The 16,209-nt window shown below is 48.6% G+C and overlaps 6 protein-coding genes across 6 annotated transcripts; 4 read left to right on the forward strand and 2 right to left on the reverse strand.

Moving 5' to 3' along the window:
* The first annotated feature begins 611 nt into the window (after positions 1-611).
* Positions 612-1,584, forward strand: LY79DRAFT_564812 (2OG-Fe(II) oxygenase superfamily protein). The gene has a single exon (XM_060558694.1). The coding sequence runs from the start codon at positions 727-729 to the stop codon at positions 1,441-1,443; it is 717 nt and encodes a 238-aa protein (XP_060410271.1). The 5' UTR covers positions 612-726; the 3' UTR covers positions 1,444-1,584.
* A 1,352-nt stretch (positions 1,585-2,936) lies between these two features.
* LY79DRAFT_652269 (cytochrome P450) lies at positions 2,937-4,927 on the reverse strand. Its single transcript, XM_060562576.1, has 6 exons — positions 4,494-4,927; positions 4,228-4,437; positions 4,039-4,171; positions 3,365-3,987; positions 3,258-3,311; positions 2,937-3,206 (listed from the first exon to the last, which is right to left on the reverse strand). The coding sequence occupies exons 1-6, from the start codon at positions 4,844-4,846 to the stop codon at positions 3,053-3,055; spliced, it is 1,527 nt and encodes a 508-aa protein (XP_060410272.1). The 5' UTR covers positions 4,847-4,927; the 3' UTR covers positions 2,937-3,052.
* A 1,691-nt stretch (positions 4,928-6,618) lies between these two features.
* Positions 6,619-8,021, reverse strand: LY79DRAFT_523120 (fatty acid desaturase; the record flags this gene model as incomplete). The annotated part of the gene is made up of 4 exons (XM_060555504.1): positions 6,619-6,793; positions 6,849-7,017; positions 7,111-7,903; positions 7,971-8,021. The coding sequence occupies 4 exons, from the start codon at positions 8,019-8,021 to the stop codon at positions 6,619-6,621; spliced, it is 1,188 nt and encodes a 395-aa protein (XP_060410273.1).
* A 2,220-nt stretch (positions 8,022-10,241) lies between these two features.
* Positions 10,242-11,649, forward strand: LY79DRAFT_639019 (AMP-dependent synthetase/ligase; the record flags this gene model as incomplete). The annotated part of the gene is made up of 3 exons (XM_060562308.1): positions 10,242-10,531; positions 10,583-11,348; positions 11,382-11,649. Exons 1-3 carry the CDS (start codon positions 10,288-10,290, stop codon positions 11,647-11,649), a joined length of 1,278 nt encoding a protein of 425 aa, XP_060410274.1. The 5' UTR covers positions 10,242-10,287.
* Positions 11,650-13,496: 1,847 nt separating this feature from the next.
* On the forward strand, positions 13,497-15,016 carry LY79DRAFT_593029 (acyl-CoA dehydrogenase domain-containing protein; the record flags this gene model as incomplete). The annotated part of the gene is made up of 5 exons (XM_060561504.1): positions 13,497-13,527; positions 13,757-13,758; positions 13,798-14,236; positions 14,277-14,482; positions 14,561-15,016. The coding sequence occupies 5 exons, from the start codon at positions 13,497-13,499 to the stop codon at positions 15,014-15,016; spliced, it is 1,134 nt and encodes a 377-aa protein (XP_060410275.1).
* Positions 15,017-15,428: 412 nt separating this feature from the next.
* LY79DRAFT_564819 (thioesterase superfamily protein) lies at positions 15,429-16,143 on the forward strand. Its single transcript, XM_060558695.1, has one exon. The coding sequence runs from the start codon at positions 15,503-15,505 to the stop codon at positions 16,076-16,078; it is 576 nt and encodes a 191-aa protein (XP_060410276.1). The 5' UTR covers positions 15,429-15,502; the 3' UTR covers positions 16,079-16,143.
* Positions 16,144-16,209: the final 66 nt, after the last annotated feature.

The raw sequence follows: 16,209 nt of genomic DNA on the forward strand, positions 1-16,209 counted from the left end.
AATCAACCAAGCCTCTCCTTTGTTCTGCGATTGAATGTCTCGCGAACGGTAGTAAACTATGGGTCAAGTTCTTAGTCCCATGCTTAATTCATGATTCAACAAATTGTTGACTGTTATGCAGCTCGCTTCGTCCATGCATCTATGACAGTAGCCAGATGGCGACTCCTGTGTCTATATATGTTGTCACAATATATAAGCTACTATTACTGCCCATGTAACTAACGGTATTGTTTTATTACGTGACAGTTATAAGCCCAGCTACTACCTGCTATACTATAATAGTATATATGTTAATTTAAGTGCAATAACTAGCTGTAGATCTTAAGCACCGTAGGTTTGATTCCTATTAGGGTCCCCTGGTTAAAAATCCTACTAAACTCTATATGGATCTTCACCACCTATGATTGGCAAGATGCACCTAACTAGGTTTTCATCAAAAGTGTGTTCAGATCTGACTTTCTAGGTTAAATCTGGGGGGTGTGTTATAATGTGCGTCGAGATATGAACATGTAACTTTGAACTCAACTCGTCCCATCCTTTTGGCGTAACCCCACTTTATTTAAGCTAAAGTTGCGGTTCCACCAATGTGGAATGGGTCGTGGCGCGTGCCACATCAGAACACGATTTTTGTCTGAGTCAACCTCAAATTTGACCGCGAAGTCCATTTACCAACACGTTGGTATCACCCCGCCGGCCGCGGCAGCTACGGTCCATGAGCCATCAAAAATGGAAGAGCTTCTTATTAAACCTTCCGGTCTCTTCTGGCAGAACGATTTTATCACTGCGGAGCATGAAGAGAAGCTAATCCACATTTTCCGGCACGAGCTCACGTGGCCGGATCGCGCCGGCCGACTGTCGTTGCACTATGGCTACACCTTCGACTACAAGACGTTCGGCGTAGATCCGGACATCCCATTCACACCGTTTCCGGATTGGCTTGTTCCTTTAATTCCCACAGGGGAGAGCAGGCCGCCGGACCAGGTCTGCCTCCAGTACTATCCTCCTGGAGCCGGTATACCGCCACACGTCGACACGCATTCAGCATATGACCAGTTGTACGCGCTGTCTTTGGGATCGCCGGTACTGATGCAGTTCATGCGACCTGCGGCAAATGAGAGCGAGGAAGGAGACATGGCGGAGGTTGACCTCACGCCGAGGAGCATGCTGCAAATGTCGGGTGACGCGAGGCTGCATTGGAAGCACGGGATCAGAAAACGCAAGACAGATACTCTGCCAGACGGTACGGTGCGTAGGAGGAGTGATCGATGGAGTATCACTTATCGATGGATTAGAGAGCCGGCGATTTGCGAATGTGCCGACATGAAGTTGTGCGATACGGCGCAAAGAAGATTAGGGATCGAGAAGGAATACCGGTGGAAAAAGGATGACGGGGATGATACGACCGAAAGAGCAGATCAGACAGCTGAGAAAACAAAGGAATGATCTTCCAATGTCTTCCGTTTCGTGACGTCTGGGATTATACCAGTCAGGTGGCAAGAAGGAACCCTCACGCATCGTGCTCGCTCCGATAAGGAGCATCCCGAACCTTGGTATCGTCCCGAGAATAGAATCCCTACTTCACCCAGTAGGTCTCCGCAGATGCTATGCTTCATGCACGACTGGTCGAAGGTTTCACCACGCCACCCCTTAACTATCATGTGTTTGAACGATCGAAAGGACTCGGATCATGTCATGAACTCCATGCCGCAATAAAATCATTTGCTTGACTCAAATATGACCTCTGTACCAACTAGAAGGCTTCCAAGTGTGAGATCCGTACTGTTGGGACTCGTGATTCATTATAAGCTCAGGGAGTGTCATGAGCATTACGAATCTGGATCCCTTGGAGGAAAATTCATGGGTCATTTCTACCCGGGGCTTATTAGTCAGGCTGGCTGCGCTAAAAACCCCCGAGATATATACACGAGTGATGCGAGTTATAAGTGAAACACCACATGATATGACACCTGACAGACCACTGACAGGTGCTGTGTGAAGCTGTCGTGACAATGTACCTATGCTGAAACGTAAATTGCTGCTCTTAACAATTGACAACGTCGTTTTTACGCTAGAAGTATATCAGCATAGTGAAAGTATAGATTCATTATCCACCAAACTTTACTTCTTCTGCAAGATGGAGCTTTTGTGTCAGATCTATGCCTACACCGGTACTTTACCATGACATAATGTTACAAGGTCCGATGTGGTATGATCTACATATGGTATAAAGTAAAGTAAATAAATAAAACGTCGCGGGGAATGGCAAAGGAAGCTCTGGTTGGATAGGCATGCTTCCGATTTGTGATAGCTGGACAGAGCGCGTTGATATTGACATTTCGGAGCCTATGTTGGTGGGGATGTTCGGCAATGGGAACTTGGATTTGCCTAGCTTCAAAGTTCTTCATTTGGATTTATGTCAAGGCAGGGTCAAACCCTACTATTAGCAGTCAGGACGAACTGTCAAAAGTAGCCCAAAGCGATACTCCACGGACAAGAATCCGATGATAGCTAGGTCCTCTAGGTATAACTATCAAAATTTCTCCACAGAAATTGTGTTTCTTGGAATTGTACGCCTCTAGAGAAGTAGCAGCAGTTCGAACGAGTCTGTCCCATCCGATACTTATGTGCAAGAGAGTTACCTCGATATCTTCAATAGCAAAGAATGTGCCGTCGTCTTGCAACACTGCGAGATAATTATGCACTACTGCTATATGAAATATTTACCGAAGAGGCTAGTGTGTATAACACGTGTAGGTTGTATTTGAAATTGCCTTAAAATCACTTCAAACTCATCAGCAGGGCATTCATTTGGTGCGACCAACTTAATCCAGTACCCAATTGTAGCTGACGCATGCACCCAAGCCAATGTCTGAAAGAACTCCTATTTTATGCACAGAAGTGAAAGTCTTGTCTCAACTTCTGGTTCAGCATAAGATGCATAATATGTATAATTCTATCCCAATGCCATGCAAATGCTTCCGCTTTAAATTGACCAAATATCAGAGGCACGACAGGTGGACAAGGTGCTTTTTGCCGTAGATCCTGGTTCCGTTCAGCTTCTTGGAATCAGAACAACCTTCCAATGCCCAGTGGCAAATTGCATAGTGATAAACTGGCGGAAGTCAATGTCTTGGCCGGGAACCTCACAGACGTTGAATCTTTGGAGGACGTTGGCGGCAACCATTCTCATTTCAGCCCAGGCAAAGCTAGTCCCACGTCAGCACGTTGTTTGAAGCTTTGGATGAAGTATGACTCACTTGATACCGATACAAGAATGCTTGCCTCCTGAGAAAGGATAGTACGCATCCATACTGCACGACTGGTCAGTTCTGAACAAACAAACTGTCATAGCGAGGTAACTTACTCCGGTGCCGGAGCGCCGTCTCGCTTGTCTTCCGAAAGCCATCTCTCTGGCCAGAATCGTTCGGCCTGGGGCCAATACTTTTCATTCCGGTGCAAATCTCGGTATGAAGCCGAAACAACTGTGTGCGGAGGGAGATTGTAGCCGCACAGCTCAACCCATTGATTGCCTGTTCGGCGACCCATCTCCGAAGCGATGGGATGAAGACGAAGGTTTTCTTTAATACATGCCTCAAGGTATTCGTATTCTTTCTCTCCGCGTACTGCTTTGCTTGATACAATTTCGTCGTTAAAGCCCTTGGCAGGGAGGGAAGCCATAAGCTTGGCACGGACGTCGGGATTGCGAGCAAGTTCGAGGAAGAGGCAACCAATAGTACCAGATGTAGTTTCAGAACCGGCAAGGAGGATTTCGGCCATCTGGTCAACGATGTCGCGGGTGGACATAGCGGTGCCGGTGTCAGGCTTCTTTCCCTCTTCAATAAGATGTTGGAGGAGGTCTCGTCTTTCGACATCTGGAGATAGCTTGCGTCGTTGAACTACGGCGTTGATAGCTGTAATCATCTCCGCGGGCCAGTCAAACTGTATGTCTATGCCTAACGACCGGAAGAATTTTTTGACGTAAACGGTCTGTAATATCTTGCTAGATACGATAATTCAATATATTGGAAACGGGCGTACCTGGTAACGTTTGCTGAGGCCGTCAAAGATGGAACGTGGGATGGAATTCCAAATCTTCTCATCCACACCATCCTCAATCATCCTGTTTGGATTGGTCTGGCCAAACCCCTTTCCGAAAGAGCACTCTCCCATGCTTTTATGTCGTTAGAAAGATTCCTCTTGTAACTAAAAGAGCCCAGCTTGACATACATGTCTAAAGCAACATTGTGAAGGTCGTCCATCAGATCAGCCTCAATACCTTGCTTCGCATAGTACACAGGGTCCTCGTTCATTTGCGTCTGGTACTTGTTGAGTAGATCTCGGACAGTAGACGTGAAGAACTGTTCGAGATTGTCGATGTAGTTGACGGTAAAAGCTGGAGACAAGAAGCGCTTGAGACGCTTGTGGGGCTCTGAGCGGCTTTGAGAGAATGGCATTAGGCTTGCTTTCCAAGGCACGAAGGGGAAAGGACATACATCTCGCCGAACAAGCCTGGGCTAAACTTATCTCGAGAGATCTCGGCATACATGGCAACTTTGGGAAGATCGGTCTTCACCAAGATCTCCTTCATAGCCTCCTTGTCGGAAACCCAAACCTGGCGAGGCCCCAGACGAACAATCGACCCATACTTCTCATGGCTTTTCTCTACTAACTTCCAGATTGTACCAGTGGAAAAGAGATATCGCAAGTGTAGCGTTGTAAAAGGGGCATACCAAGGTCCAGGTATTTGTTTGAGGGGGGATTTGAGGGCTGTAATCTTCTGCTTGATTTGAAGCCCAGCAAGAGCGATAACTAAGCAATAGATGGCGATGATATAACTCGAAACCATAATGACTGATAGTCTCTGAATGACTTGAAAAATGAATCTGTCAAGTAATAATACGATGGATCGTTGATGCAAAGATGGACTACCGGAACAGCGAAGGTGAAGAAAATTTTATACTTGTCCTGGAATAGTGAACGAGAACTTTCGATAACAGTGACTCTCAATGCCAGTGACTTTCGAAACCGATATGCCTATCGCTATAGGGTTACTTTTGCAATGATAATACACGGTTCGTCCCATATTATTTTGGGCCAGGAGTGCTCAGCGGACAACTTGCGCGACAATCCATGCCAAAACTATAATCTTCACTGAAAAGTCAAAATGATATGTCAGTTAGTCACACGACTCGGTAGAGTAGCAACATATATTACCGGCAGGCAGGCACGCAACCCACTAGAGTAGCATTGCGCTGTCTCAGTAAGTGCTGGGTGATGTTGAAGTACGCATACTCAGATATATTGAATCCTGGATTCATTGAGTGCGTATCTTTCGTGTTTATGTTTCTCTATGGCTGACTTTCCCCTGTGATGTCTGTTGCCTTAGGAGCAGAATGCACGTGTTATCGGATTTCCCTCATTCCAGGTGGGGGAATCCATCCCGGATATGTTGCCGGCTTATGATTGGTATTGCCCATCTTGGCCCATTTTGCCCACGCTTCAATAGGTGGCCCCATTTTCCCTACGACGGGGTAGAGCTAATGCATTATACAGCATTAAGTTTAAATATCTGACAGTTGCACATTACTTATATTTATTAAAGTTTTGCCTATACCATAAGTACTAGTAATCTCTTTCTTTACAAAGAGGTATATCGCAGTCTAAGCAGTCCTGCCAACTCTTTTATTGCCGTGTATGTAGCAATATTACTCGATATGATTATATTGATCTAGGATACAGTCGTCTAGTCAGCCATCTAGTCAGGCAATAGCAAGGTCCTCTAGCAAGATCTCTGTGTAAGTAGTGTGCTGTCATGTATCTCCGAAAGCGAGCGAGGGATAAAAGTGAGTGGGGGTCCGAGACAGGAAATAGGACTACTATCGGTTGAAAATGACGCGCGGTTTCAACTTGGATGAGGTTATTTGTTGAAGTACGTATATACGACAATAATCCTTGTTCAATCGATTGATGCTGTGGTGTGTATCTCTATGGCTGGCTTGCCCCTGTGATGCCTGTTCGAATTTCCCTCATTTTGGGCAAGGAAATCTGTCACGATAACCTCATGTATTTCCACCTTCTGTAACAGCCCTGTCAGGTGCTGTTGCACGTGCTGTTTCACATTCACTTGCCTATATATAGGACATCACTTTCGTTACTTCTACTTACTTAGAATTAAGCTTTTTAGACCTGAATTCCCATATGCCCTGCTGTGTGCTCTAACTCGTGACAAAATCCATCCCGGATATGTTGCCTACTTACCCATCTGTATTGCCCATTTTGAAAATGGAAAGAGAACGAGGCAAAAAAGACGGAACCCTCCCTCGTCCTGTGACGACGAACGGGACACGCTTCCCAAATGATCTTGTTCATCGTGACAGTTGCTCGACAATACACGAGAGCAGCGTGCACGTCCATGGGAATGAATAGTGCAGTTTCATAATTTCTCAACCTGAGCCAGCCGTATATTCTAAAACCTTCTATCTTTGTCTATAATTCCATGCAGGTATTGCTCTCCACCCGAACCCGGGCTCTACGATTTCTGTGTCTAACAATGTATCCTTGCCTCTTACTCTGAATGCATCCGTCTGGAATTATTTTACCTAGTTGCCGAGACAGCGTTTATTTGGCCCATCTCATAGCACCTGGGCAGTTGGGGTCTTGCTCCACATACTTCAGAGAGCCGAAGACAGACCACAACTGGCCTAGGAAGCTGCGGTCGTCGCGGTGGTAAAGGTCACCCAGAAGAGGCTTGATTGACTCAGTAGCTTCATCGGCCTTGTAGAAAGGGATACGACTGCGTAATGTCAGTGGACCGTTGAGGCGAAGAGATTGAAAGGCGGTGGACTTACGGGAAGAGGTGGTGAACAACGTGCTTCTCAATGATACCGTGGAACAGATGCTTGCCGATGAAGCCGAATTCGCGGTCAATGGTAGCAAGGGCACCCTTGACAAAAGTCCAGCCCTCCTCAGTGTAATGAGGAACTTCTGGATGGTTGTGGTGCAGGTAGGTGATAGCAACTAAGACAATTGTTAGCAGCCTGATGGTCACGGGATATGAATCTCAAATAAAGACTTCAGGGGTTCAAGATAAGGTTAAAGGGATGGACGTACCAAGCCAGTGGTGGACCCAGAAGTAGGGGACCGCGTAGAGGAGCATAACGGTAGAGACGTCAAGAACCTGTGCGGCCTTGTACAGGGCGGAAAAGGTAATAGCCAAACCAATGTCGGAGATGGCAATGAAGATAGCCTCATTGGGACGGAAGACAGCGCTGGTAGGGCCAAAGTGGCTGACGCCGAACCAACGCCCAATGCCGCTCACTTCGCGTTGCAAGCTACCCTTACCAGCAGTGGCATTGAAGAAGAGATATGCCTGCCATCCGAAGAGTTGGTGGGCGATGAGGGTGATGAGCTGGGTTATGGGCGTGTCCTCAAAGAGCTCATGGAGATCGATGCTGCCGAACAAGGGCTTGCTAGAGGTCTTAGGCTGTGTAGGAGGGACGAAAGCCATGTCCTTCTTCATGTGACCAGTGAAGCGGTGGTGACGATGGTGAGAGAACTTCCACGAGAAGTAGGGAACCAAGAGGAAAGAGTGGAGAACCCAGCCAACGCAGTCGTTCAGCTTGGTGTTCTTGGAGAAGGCGCCATGACCGCACTCGTGGCCCAGAATCCAAACACCGGTGCAGATGAGACCCTGGACGAAGCCGTAGACCATCCAGGCCGTAGCACGGTAGATGGGGTCCTGAATGGCGGGAATGTAGGTAAGAGCAGCCCAGACGAGGCCGGAAACCATGGTGAGGTCACGGAAGACATAGTAGAACGATGTCACAAGCGAGGGCTCAAAGCAATGAGCCGGAATGGCGTCCCTAATGGTCTGAATGTCAGGGAAGACAGGCTCATTGCTCTTCTGTGAGAGCATTAGTATCTCGATCGCCGATCGATGGCGTAGCATTGGAAATCATTTGCAGACTAACCTGGGGCTTCTCGACCACTACAGTGGCCGAGGTACGTTGACGAGCTGCCATTGTTTTGTGCCGTTCGCAGTTTGTTCGGAGTTTGCTTGTGGAACGATGCAAGCTGCGCTGTGTTTAGGACTCGCGTTCTTTAAATCGCCGGATGTATATGAGATGAATAGAGAAACGATGGAAGCTCTTTAGAAACGGCGGGATGAAGGAAGGAAAAGAGGAATGGGCAAGAAGAGAATGAAACTGACAGGAAACAGAGAAAAGGGTGAAATTTTCTCCACTTGCCTGAGGTTAGGGGAGGGGAGAGACGGTTCAGATGTCGGGAAAAGACTGAGCAAGGACGGCGAGATTTGGATAGCAGACCGCCAACGAGAGAAATGTGTCTTCTCGTCCCCTTTTTTAGCAGCGGAGACATTAAAGGTGGACCGGAAAGCCCACATTGAGGACGATCCTTGAAATAGGGGTCCAAAACAGCCTGCCTGGGTTCACCTCGCCCACATGCGGTGGTATTGGCACACACTGGCAACAAAGCGGCAGAAATTCTACAGGCGCAATGTGCCAGTGTTTGGCATTGCTCAAGGTTGCCTCAAGACGAGACTCGTCACCAGGTCTAACCTTGTGCTTTGATCAAGAACAACACAGAATTTCCAGGCTTTAAGCCTTTGGCAACGCGACTCATGACTCGATAGCCGGCCACTTAGGGCTATGCAGTCAACTGTCCACGCAGAGCCATCGCTGAAGAATGTCTCACGCTCCATTACGCACCGTGCCGGCAGGGCGGTCCCTCACGACCAAGGCAATTGCAAGAGGCAGCCCACAATCTCGGGCGGTGAGTGAAATCAGGGTCTAATGTTGAGAAACGCGGAGCACAAGAACCTCAAAGTACCGTCGCTGAGGAAATCAAAAAAAGCACGGCCATATTTACCTGATGAGGGTGTGAAACTTTGGCCTGATACCATAGTAGTACTAAGTAGTACCTCGCAACGAAAGTCGCAGGGCGTCCCTGAGCAGGTTTCATCGCTTAAAATGATCTAAGCTGAATATAGTCTAGTAGAAGAAGATTTCCAAGGGTGCGGTTCCACGAACGGGTAAGAAAAAGGCTTGGAAAGTCCACTCAAAGACTCTCAACCCCAACACTTTTGCCCCTTGTTCGCTGTGACGAATTCGGAAATGGAACCCACATTGTGTTTGAGCTTCAGCCTGGTCTAACATTGCTTCCAGGGCGGCGCTGGGCACCGCGAGGCCCTGAAGATGAAGACTCCTCTGTTGATGCAATTTGGATAAACTCAATTGGTTGGAGCCTTCGGCATTTCTCCAGCTTCTCCAATCATCCCCCCCAATTGCTCAAAACAAGGACCGTGCATGTTACGACACGTGCATGTTACAGCCCACATGGGGAAGATAATAGGGAAGGCGGTCAGAGTCATAAGTCTCAATATGCGCCTTTATCCCTCTCCCGCCCGCATCAGCCCGAACGTGAGTCGGCTGGGCGATAGGCGATAATGCTAGCATCTCAGCCACCATCTGTCATGATGTGTCATTCTATCCCTTAGGGTGGATTCGGATCGCCAAGTATACATGTCCCTAACGGTTTCGTGCACGTCCTACCGGATCGCGCGTTTACCTAGTGCAGTACCGTACTCCGTATCCTCTCATCAAACGCGAAGTCCGCACGAGCCATGCGCTAGACCCCTTATGAAAGGCGGTCAACCAACCTACACACACCCACCTATGTAACCCTAACCCTTGCCACCCAACTTGCTGCTGACGTAAATGACTCCCTGCATTTGCTACATCTAGATCCCTGTTTCTGCCAGCCCGCTTACCCCTTTCCAGCAGCCTGTGGCCTGTGCGGACTTCGTGTTTGATGAGAGGATACGGTATACCTAGACTACATGGTCGGAGTTTCGACGCAGGTTCTAGCAATGATCTAGTCGCTCCAAGACGCGGGCTTCCCGGGCCGCCCTTTTTCTCCGCCCTTGCACAATTGCACAATTAATTAATTAATATGCCTCGCTTTTAGCAGCTTAATGCTTGATTGGACACGAATCGCCGCAACGCAATGCTGCAACCATGGGCAAGGCCTATCAGCTTGAATGCTACCTTCTCGGGGCCGGTGCAATGACGACAACTCCGGAAGTGACCAGAAGAGGTACCCATAACCCAAGCGGAATATTGTACAGATTGTCCGTTTGTTATATGTAGAGGGAAGAATTCCCCGTCGTCCTTCTCCGTGTTGTCAGTCACCGACTCTTAGCATCTCTCGAGTCTGATTATTGAGCTTGACTACAAGGCACTTGGGGAACCATATCAACTCGACAACAATATGACTGTTCGTAAACAGAACGAAATCACCTCCGGTGGTTTGGCGGGTTTGATTGAATTCGTCAAGTCAAACTCGCCCTACTATGCCAAGTATTGGGAGCCGTGTTGGGCTCAGAAGGGCAATGTGGTCTCCTTGACGGATCTGCCTGTGGTTGATCATAAATCCTTCTGGGAGGCAAACACCTGCCTTGACAGCAAAGTGATAACCTCGAAGCAGAAGGATGGCATCGTGTTCAAGACAGGGGGTGAGTGGGTTTCGATTGAGAACAGGGTATTCGACTGACACGCGACACCAGGTACCACCGCGCACCCAAAGGTGTCATTCTACAGCCAGAAAGAACTTCATGGACTCTCACTCCAACTTGCAGATTGCCTGTCCCGTTGTGGAGTTGTCCAAGGAGACACGGTAGCCAACCTCTTTTACGCTGGCGACCTTTACGGAAGTTTTCTGTTGCACATCCTATCCGTGTATCACCTGTCAAATGGTGCTATCCAGCTTCCGATAGCTGGCCATGTTACCTTGGAATCCATGGAGAAACATATCATTGAGTTCCAAGCTACCGTCGTTCTCGCCACGGCTACAACCATGTCGCAATTATCAGAGCGCAGCCTCAATGCCGGACGGACCCACCCATACGTCCGCTTGCTCCTGTTCTCCGGGGAAGCGTTTTATGACGACCAGGCTGGCCTGCTGAAGGCCGCCTTTCCAAATGCGACTATCAGGTCTGTGGTTTACGGATCAATGGATTGCGGAATCATCGGCCTGCCGCCAAAGGAGGATCACTACAACCACGATCCCCGTTTACACCAGGTTAACAGCCCAAACATCGTTGTTGAAATTCTCAACGACGATGGCCAGCCTATAAACGAACCAGGTGAGGTAGGGAGCCTGGTAGCGACAAATATGGAGCGCCGGCTGATGCCCATCATTCGCTACCCGTCTGGAGACCGGGCCGCGTGGGTTGATCCGTCTTTGGGTCTTTTCCGCATCCTTGGAAGAGATCACACGGCCGTCCGCATTGGACCCGTTTCCATTGATGTTGTGGACCTCAAGCGAGTCGTGTCCTCGGTCCTCGGGGATCAATCTGTGGGAAGAGTGCAAGCGATCGTCACAAGAGAAGACAGAAAGGATCTTCTCACAGTGAACGTCGTATACACTCCAGCAACAGAGGAGGAGACCGCGCGGCTGAAGGCAGCGCTTAGAGAAAAGCTAAATGCAGTGCGGCCAATGTTCCGGGAACATGTCGAAAAGGGTCTCATAAACGCGTTACAAATCAAGTTCCTCAAGATGGGCGAACTGGCTGTCAACCCCAGAAGCGGGAAAACTTCTGAAGTCGTGGATCTCCGCTCGACTACAGTGTAGCTAGCTGGGTTCGTCGGTAGTCAAATGTGGCGAATAGCATAAGTCACAAAAGTGGAACTATAATTGTTGTCAACAATAGCTTATTTACCCTATAAGCTAAGCTAAGCCTGGACAGTCCAATTATGCCAATGACAATGATGATTTGTCATACTAAAAACGACGCCGTGAGTGGCAGAGCAGCAACTAACGCCTTATATAGGACCTATAGTATAGGTCACAACATGATTCTAGTACCCGCTAGTGCAACTTTATTGTAGGTAGAACTTTGATTGATGGATACAGTCGCTCTAATCCCCCATAATTGGTCTAGTGCAGTTCGGGCGATACATACTTAATATCACGGTACGTAAAACCCAATACGGGGCACCTCTGACCTGCGCCGGATCTTGATATCTTAATACGGTATAGAATACCCGATAACGCAGAGCAACTACCGAATCTTACTTCACTTCAATCATGGCGCGAGCGACCTTCGGGCGCCGGAACGTCGGCGGCAACAGAGTCGCTGCTGCAGCTGAAACATGTTTCTGCCAAGGGTAGGGTATGTTAAAGTACGTATAGATCTCAATTAATTGAGTGCATATCTGTCGCGTCTATCTCCACTGCCGGCTTGCCCCTGTGATGTCTGTTGCCTTGGGGAAATCCATCCCGGATATGTTGCTGACTTACCCACCGCCACCGGTATTGCCAATTTTGGTCATTTACCCCACTTCGCCTACGCTTTAACAACATCATCTGAATATCAAACATACAGTGTCTGTCTTCTTAACGACTAGATCTTACCTCTTTGACCTATTACTACGTGACTTGTACTATACAATGTATCTCTGAAAGTGAGGGGTAAAAGTAGGTGAGAGGCCATCTTGGCATAAACGGGGTTCAGCTGCAACCAAAGGGATACTACCACAACACGCAAATAGGACCCAGAAGAGTATAACGGGTGAATAATATAAGGAACAAAAGTGGTTCTACATTTGATGTACTGTAATTGTTTCTTACACTCCATGTGACATAAGACGGACCTGTGCGACTCAAGAAACGCTGCCATTGCTTTAACCATTGATTACCTACTTTCGCCAATCTGAAAGACTTTGCCAAGGCTATCTGGGGAGATGAGAGCTGTTATCCCTCTGACCTAGAGGTCGTTTAGTGGATTTGGTTTTCAATATGAGACAACCCGGACTGAATATAGTGTACTAGTTGTGCTGTACGACGAAATGTCTCGTTGTCGATTTGCTGATACCACTTTACTCGGAAGACAGGATCAAACAGCAGAAAATGTCTTGTCATGACTCGGAAACCATGCTTGGATGTGCGGACGGTCTACGGAGTACAGGCAGCTGGATATGGCGCAACTATCAGTAACGTCTGCTCACAAATGACATGTGGAACACTTCTGCAATGTCAAACTTTATGTACGTAGTGTAATACCGCTTTGATCGCAAACGTGCCCGCGCTTGTATATCCCCTAATCGTCAAAAGACGCTTCTAAGAACTTGAAAGAGTCGTTGAAACTCGAACCATAATATCTTACCCCTCTCTGCCTCCGGTTCTCCGTCTTCTTGCATCCCCACAACAACGACCCACGCTACGTGTCTCCAAGTCGCGAAACGTCCGAGACCTATGTCAAGACTCTTGGCAGCTTAGCTCCGTATTACCCTGTCCCCTCTTCGTTTCTTCAAGTCGGTATCTGACAGCTAGTAACAGGTGGTGCAAGCCAGCCTGGTTCAATGCGCTTAAGAGTCCCTATATCATACTAAAAACGACGCCGTTAGTGGCAAAGCAGCAACTAACGCCTTATATAGGACCTATATAGGTCACAACACACCCCCCCAGACTAAGCAGAGATGCTTAATCTGGTTGACACCCCTAATCTAAGTAGAGCATTGTACTTAGTCAGAGTTGACAGGGGGAAGCGACACCCTTTGGCCTACTAGCCTATAATAGGAATTGAACCCTAGGTATTAAAATACTGCTAGACTAGGCTACACGTAGGAATTAAACCCACAAGGTCTATGACGCTTAGACGCTAGACTCTAGGGCTATACTATACTGGCACTAGAGCAAACTAGGCTTATAACTGTCATACTAAAAACGACGCTGTTAGTGGTAAAGCAGCAACTAACGCCTTATATAGGACCTATATAGGTCACAACACCCTACTACAATGACTCTCATCAAAGATTCCAGGCGTACGTGCGCCACTACGTGGACACCTACCTTCTCCCCCATGCGCAGGAATGGGAGGCGGCTGGCGAAGCGCCTCTTACGGCAAGACTGAAGTTCGCCAAGTCCGGACTGGCGTTCCTTGATGTCCCCAGAGAGTATCGGCCCGAGGATATGATGACCGTTGCGGGTATCCCTTTTGAGGATCTCGATGTCTTTCGCGAGCTGATCTTGATGGACGAAATGGCTGGGATTCCTAGTGGAGTTCCCCTGACACTGGCCGGGGCGTCAAATGTGGGTGCCCCGCCCATTTTCACTGCGGGTACAACGGAGCAGAAGAGACGATGGCTTCCAGGGCTCTTCACATGGGAGACCAGCTTCTGTCTTGCCATCACGGAACCGACGGCTGGAAGTGATGTAAGTGCGTTCCGCACGACTGCAAAGAAAAACCCCTGATGGAGTCCACTACGTCGTCAATGGCTGCAAAAAATGGGTTACAGGTGCACCGTGGGCAACACACATGACTACCGCAGTCCGAATGGGAGAGAAAGGGCAAGGAGACATCTCGCTCCTGGTCGTGCCTCTGACCTTGCCTGGCGTTACAATCAGGAAGATCCACAACTCTGGTCACAACGCCGGCGGTTCTTCGTGGGTGATTCTAGAAGATGTCAAGGTTCCGGTCGACCATTTACTGGGAAGAGAGAACGAAGGATTCCCCATCATCATGCGCAACTTTGACAAAGAGCGTTTCATTCTCACGGCTGACTGCAACAGGCAGGCCCGCCTTTGTCTTTCAGAGGCTTTGCAACACGCACATGACCGAGAGACTTTCGGAAAGACCCTGGCCTCTCACCAAATCATCCGGCACAAGCTTATAACGCTTGCGCGCGAAATTGAAGGGCACTGGGCATGGCTGGAGCAAATCGCCTATCACGTCAAGGTTCATGGGTGGCAAACAAAAGATATCGCGAGTAGGATCGCACTGGCAAAGATCCAGGGGGGCAGAATTGTCGAACAAGCCGTTAGGGAGTCTCAGCAGATACACGGCGGTATAGGCTACGAAAGGGGGATGACCATGACAGAGCAGATCTCCAGGGATCTGCGCCTGAAAGTCATTGGCGGTGGAAGTGAGGAAATCCTAACTGATCTTGCCTGGCGTGAGGAGCACAAGCGGGCGAACGATCAATCGTCCAAACTCTAAACGGCCGAAGAACCCGGCAAAAATTGAGTGGAAGGACTGGGCGGGGACAGAAACGAAAAGGGAGCTTGACATTTTTTTGTCGTTTGAATCATTGGTCGTCTTCATGAACTAAGTCAGCTATATGCATAATGTGCTCTGCTTTAGTGCGATAAGGTTTTCGGCATGGAGCGAAATCATCGCCCCAATGACTCTTCGTGTCATTGTCATTGGCTCCTCTAAGATCTCTACAGACCAGGTTGCAGCTAATAGTGAGAGGTATCCACAAAGGGGCATCAAAAGTCAATTATACAAGTGTCGTTCGCATTGGGGATGAAATCAATCTAACTAGTGTGGTCTCGATTGGTCTTTGAGCCGCCTCGGATATTGCCGTAGCCCCCACACCCCAATCATCCGGCAACCATCCGGCAACCATCTCCTCTGACAATTAACATATTGACTGTTCAAGTTCCATGTTCACTTCACCCACAAGCTGTCAACTTCCCTGCTATGGCTTCCAACAGCGTCGAAGTACATCCTGAATACAAGCATTTTGCTTCCATTCCGTGGTGTGCCAAGATACTTGCGGCATTTTCCTCCCCCTACCACGTCGTCCACGTCTCTCAGAACAGAACGGTCCTCCCGACAAGAGAGAACCAGTACGTGGGTGGTACACTCAACACCGCGGACACCATCACTGCTTGGCTGGTCTTGCACCCGCGGCCCCAAGCACCGGACTGGAAAGTCGACGAGTTATGTTCACTCGTCACTTTCAACTATGGCATGATCGGTTTTCCGGGCACAGCGCATGGCGGGGCCATAGCTCTGGTCTTGGATGAGGTTACGGGTATACATGTTGTCGCACAGAGGCCCGAAGGAGCTGAACCAAACAAAGACTTCAGAACGGGTTACCTTAACACGTCGTTCTACAAACCGGTTCCGGCTCCCGGGACGGTGCTTGTGAGGTCTAGGGTTGTTAAGGTAGAGGGTCGGAAGCACTACGTCACTGCCCAGATGGAGGGCGAGCATGGTGACGTGTTGGCGAAAGCGGAAGTGCTGTATATTTCAATTAGGAACAAACTCTGATGGTTCAACTTCAATACTGCTTGGAGCAATACATGTAGATCGAATGGTTTCCGAAGTCGTTGGATGATTAAGCTTCCGTTGCCTTTCGAATATGTGCACTTGTGATAACTTACACGAAAGAATAGATAATC

Source organism: Colletotrichum navitas (genome assembly GCF_030913465.1).
Source record: "Colletotrichum navitas strain CBS 125086 chromosome Unknown LY79scaffold_70, whole genome shotgun sequence".
NCBI lineage: Eukaryota > Fungi > Ascomycota > Sordariomycetes > Glomerellales > Glomerellaceae > Colletotrichum > Colletotrichum navitas.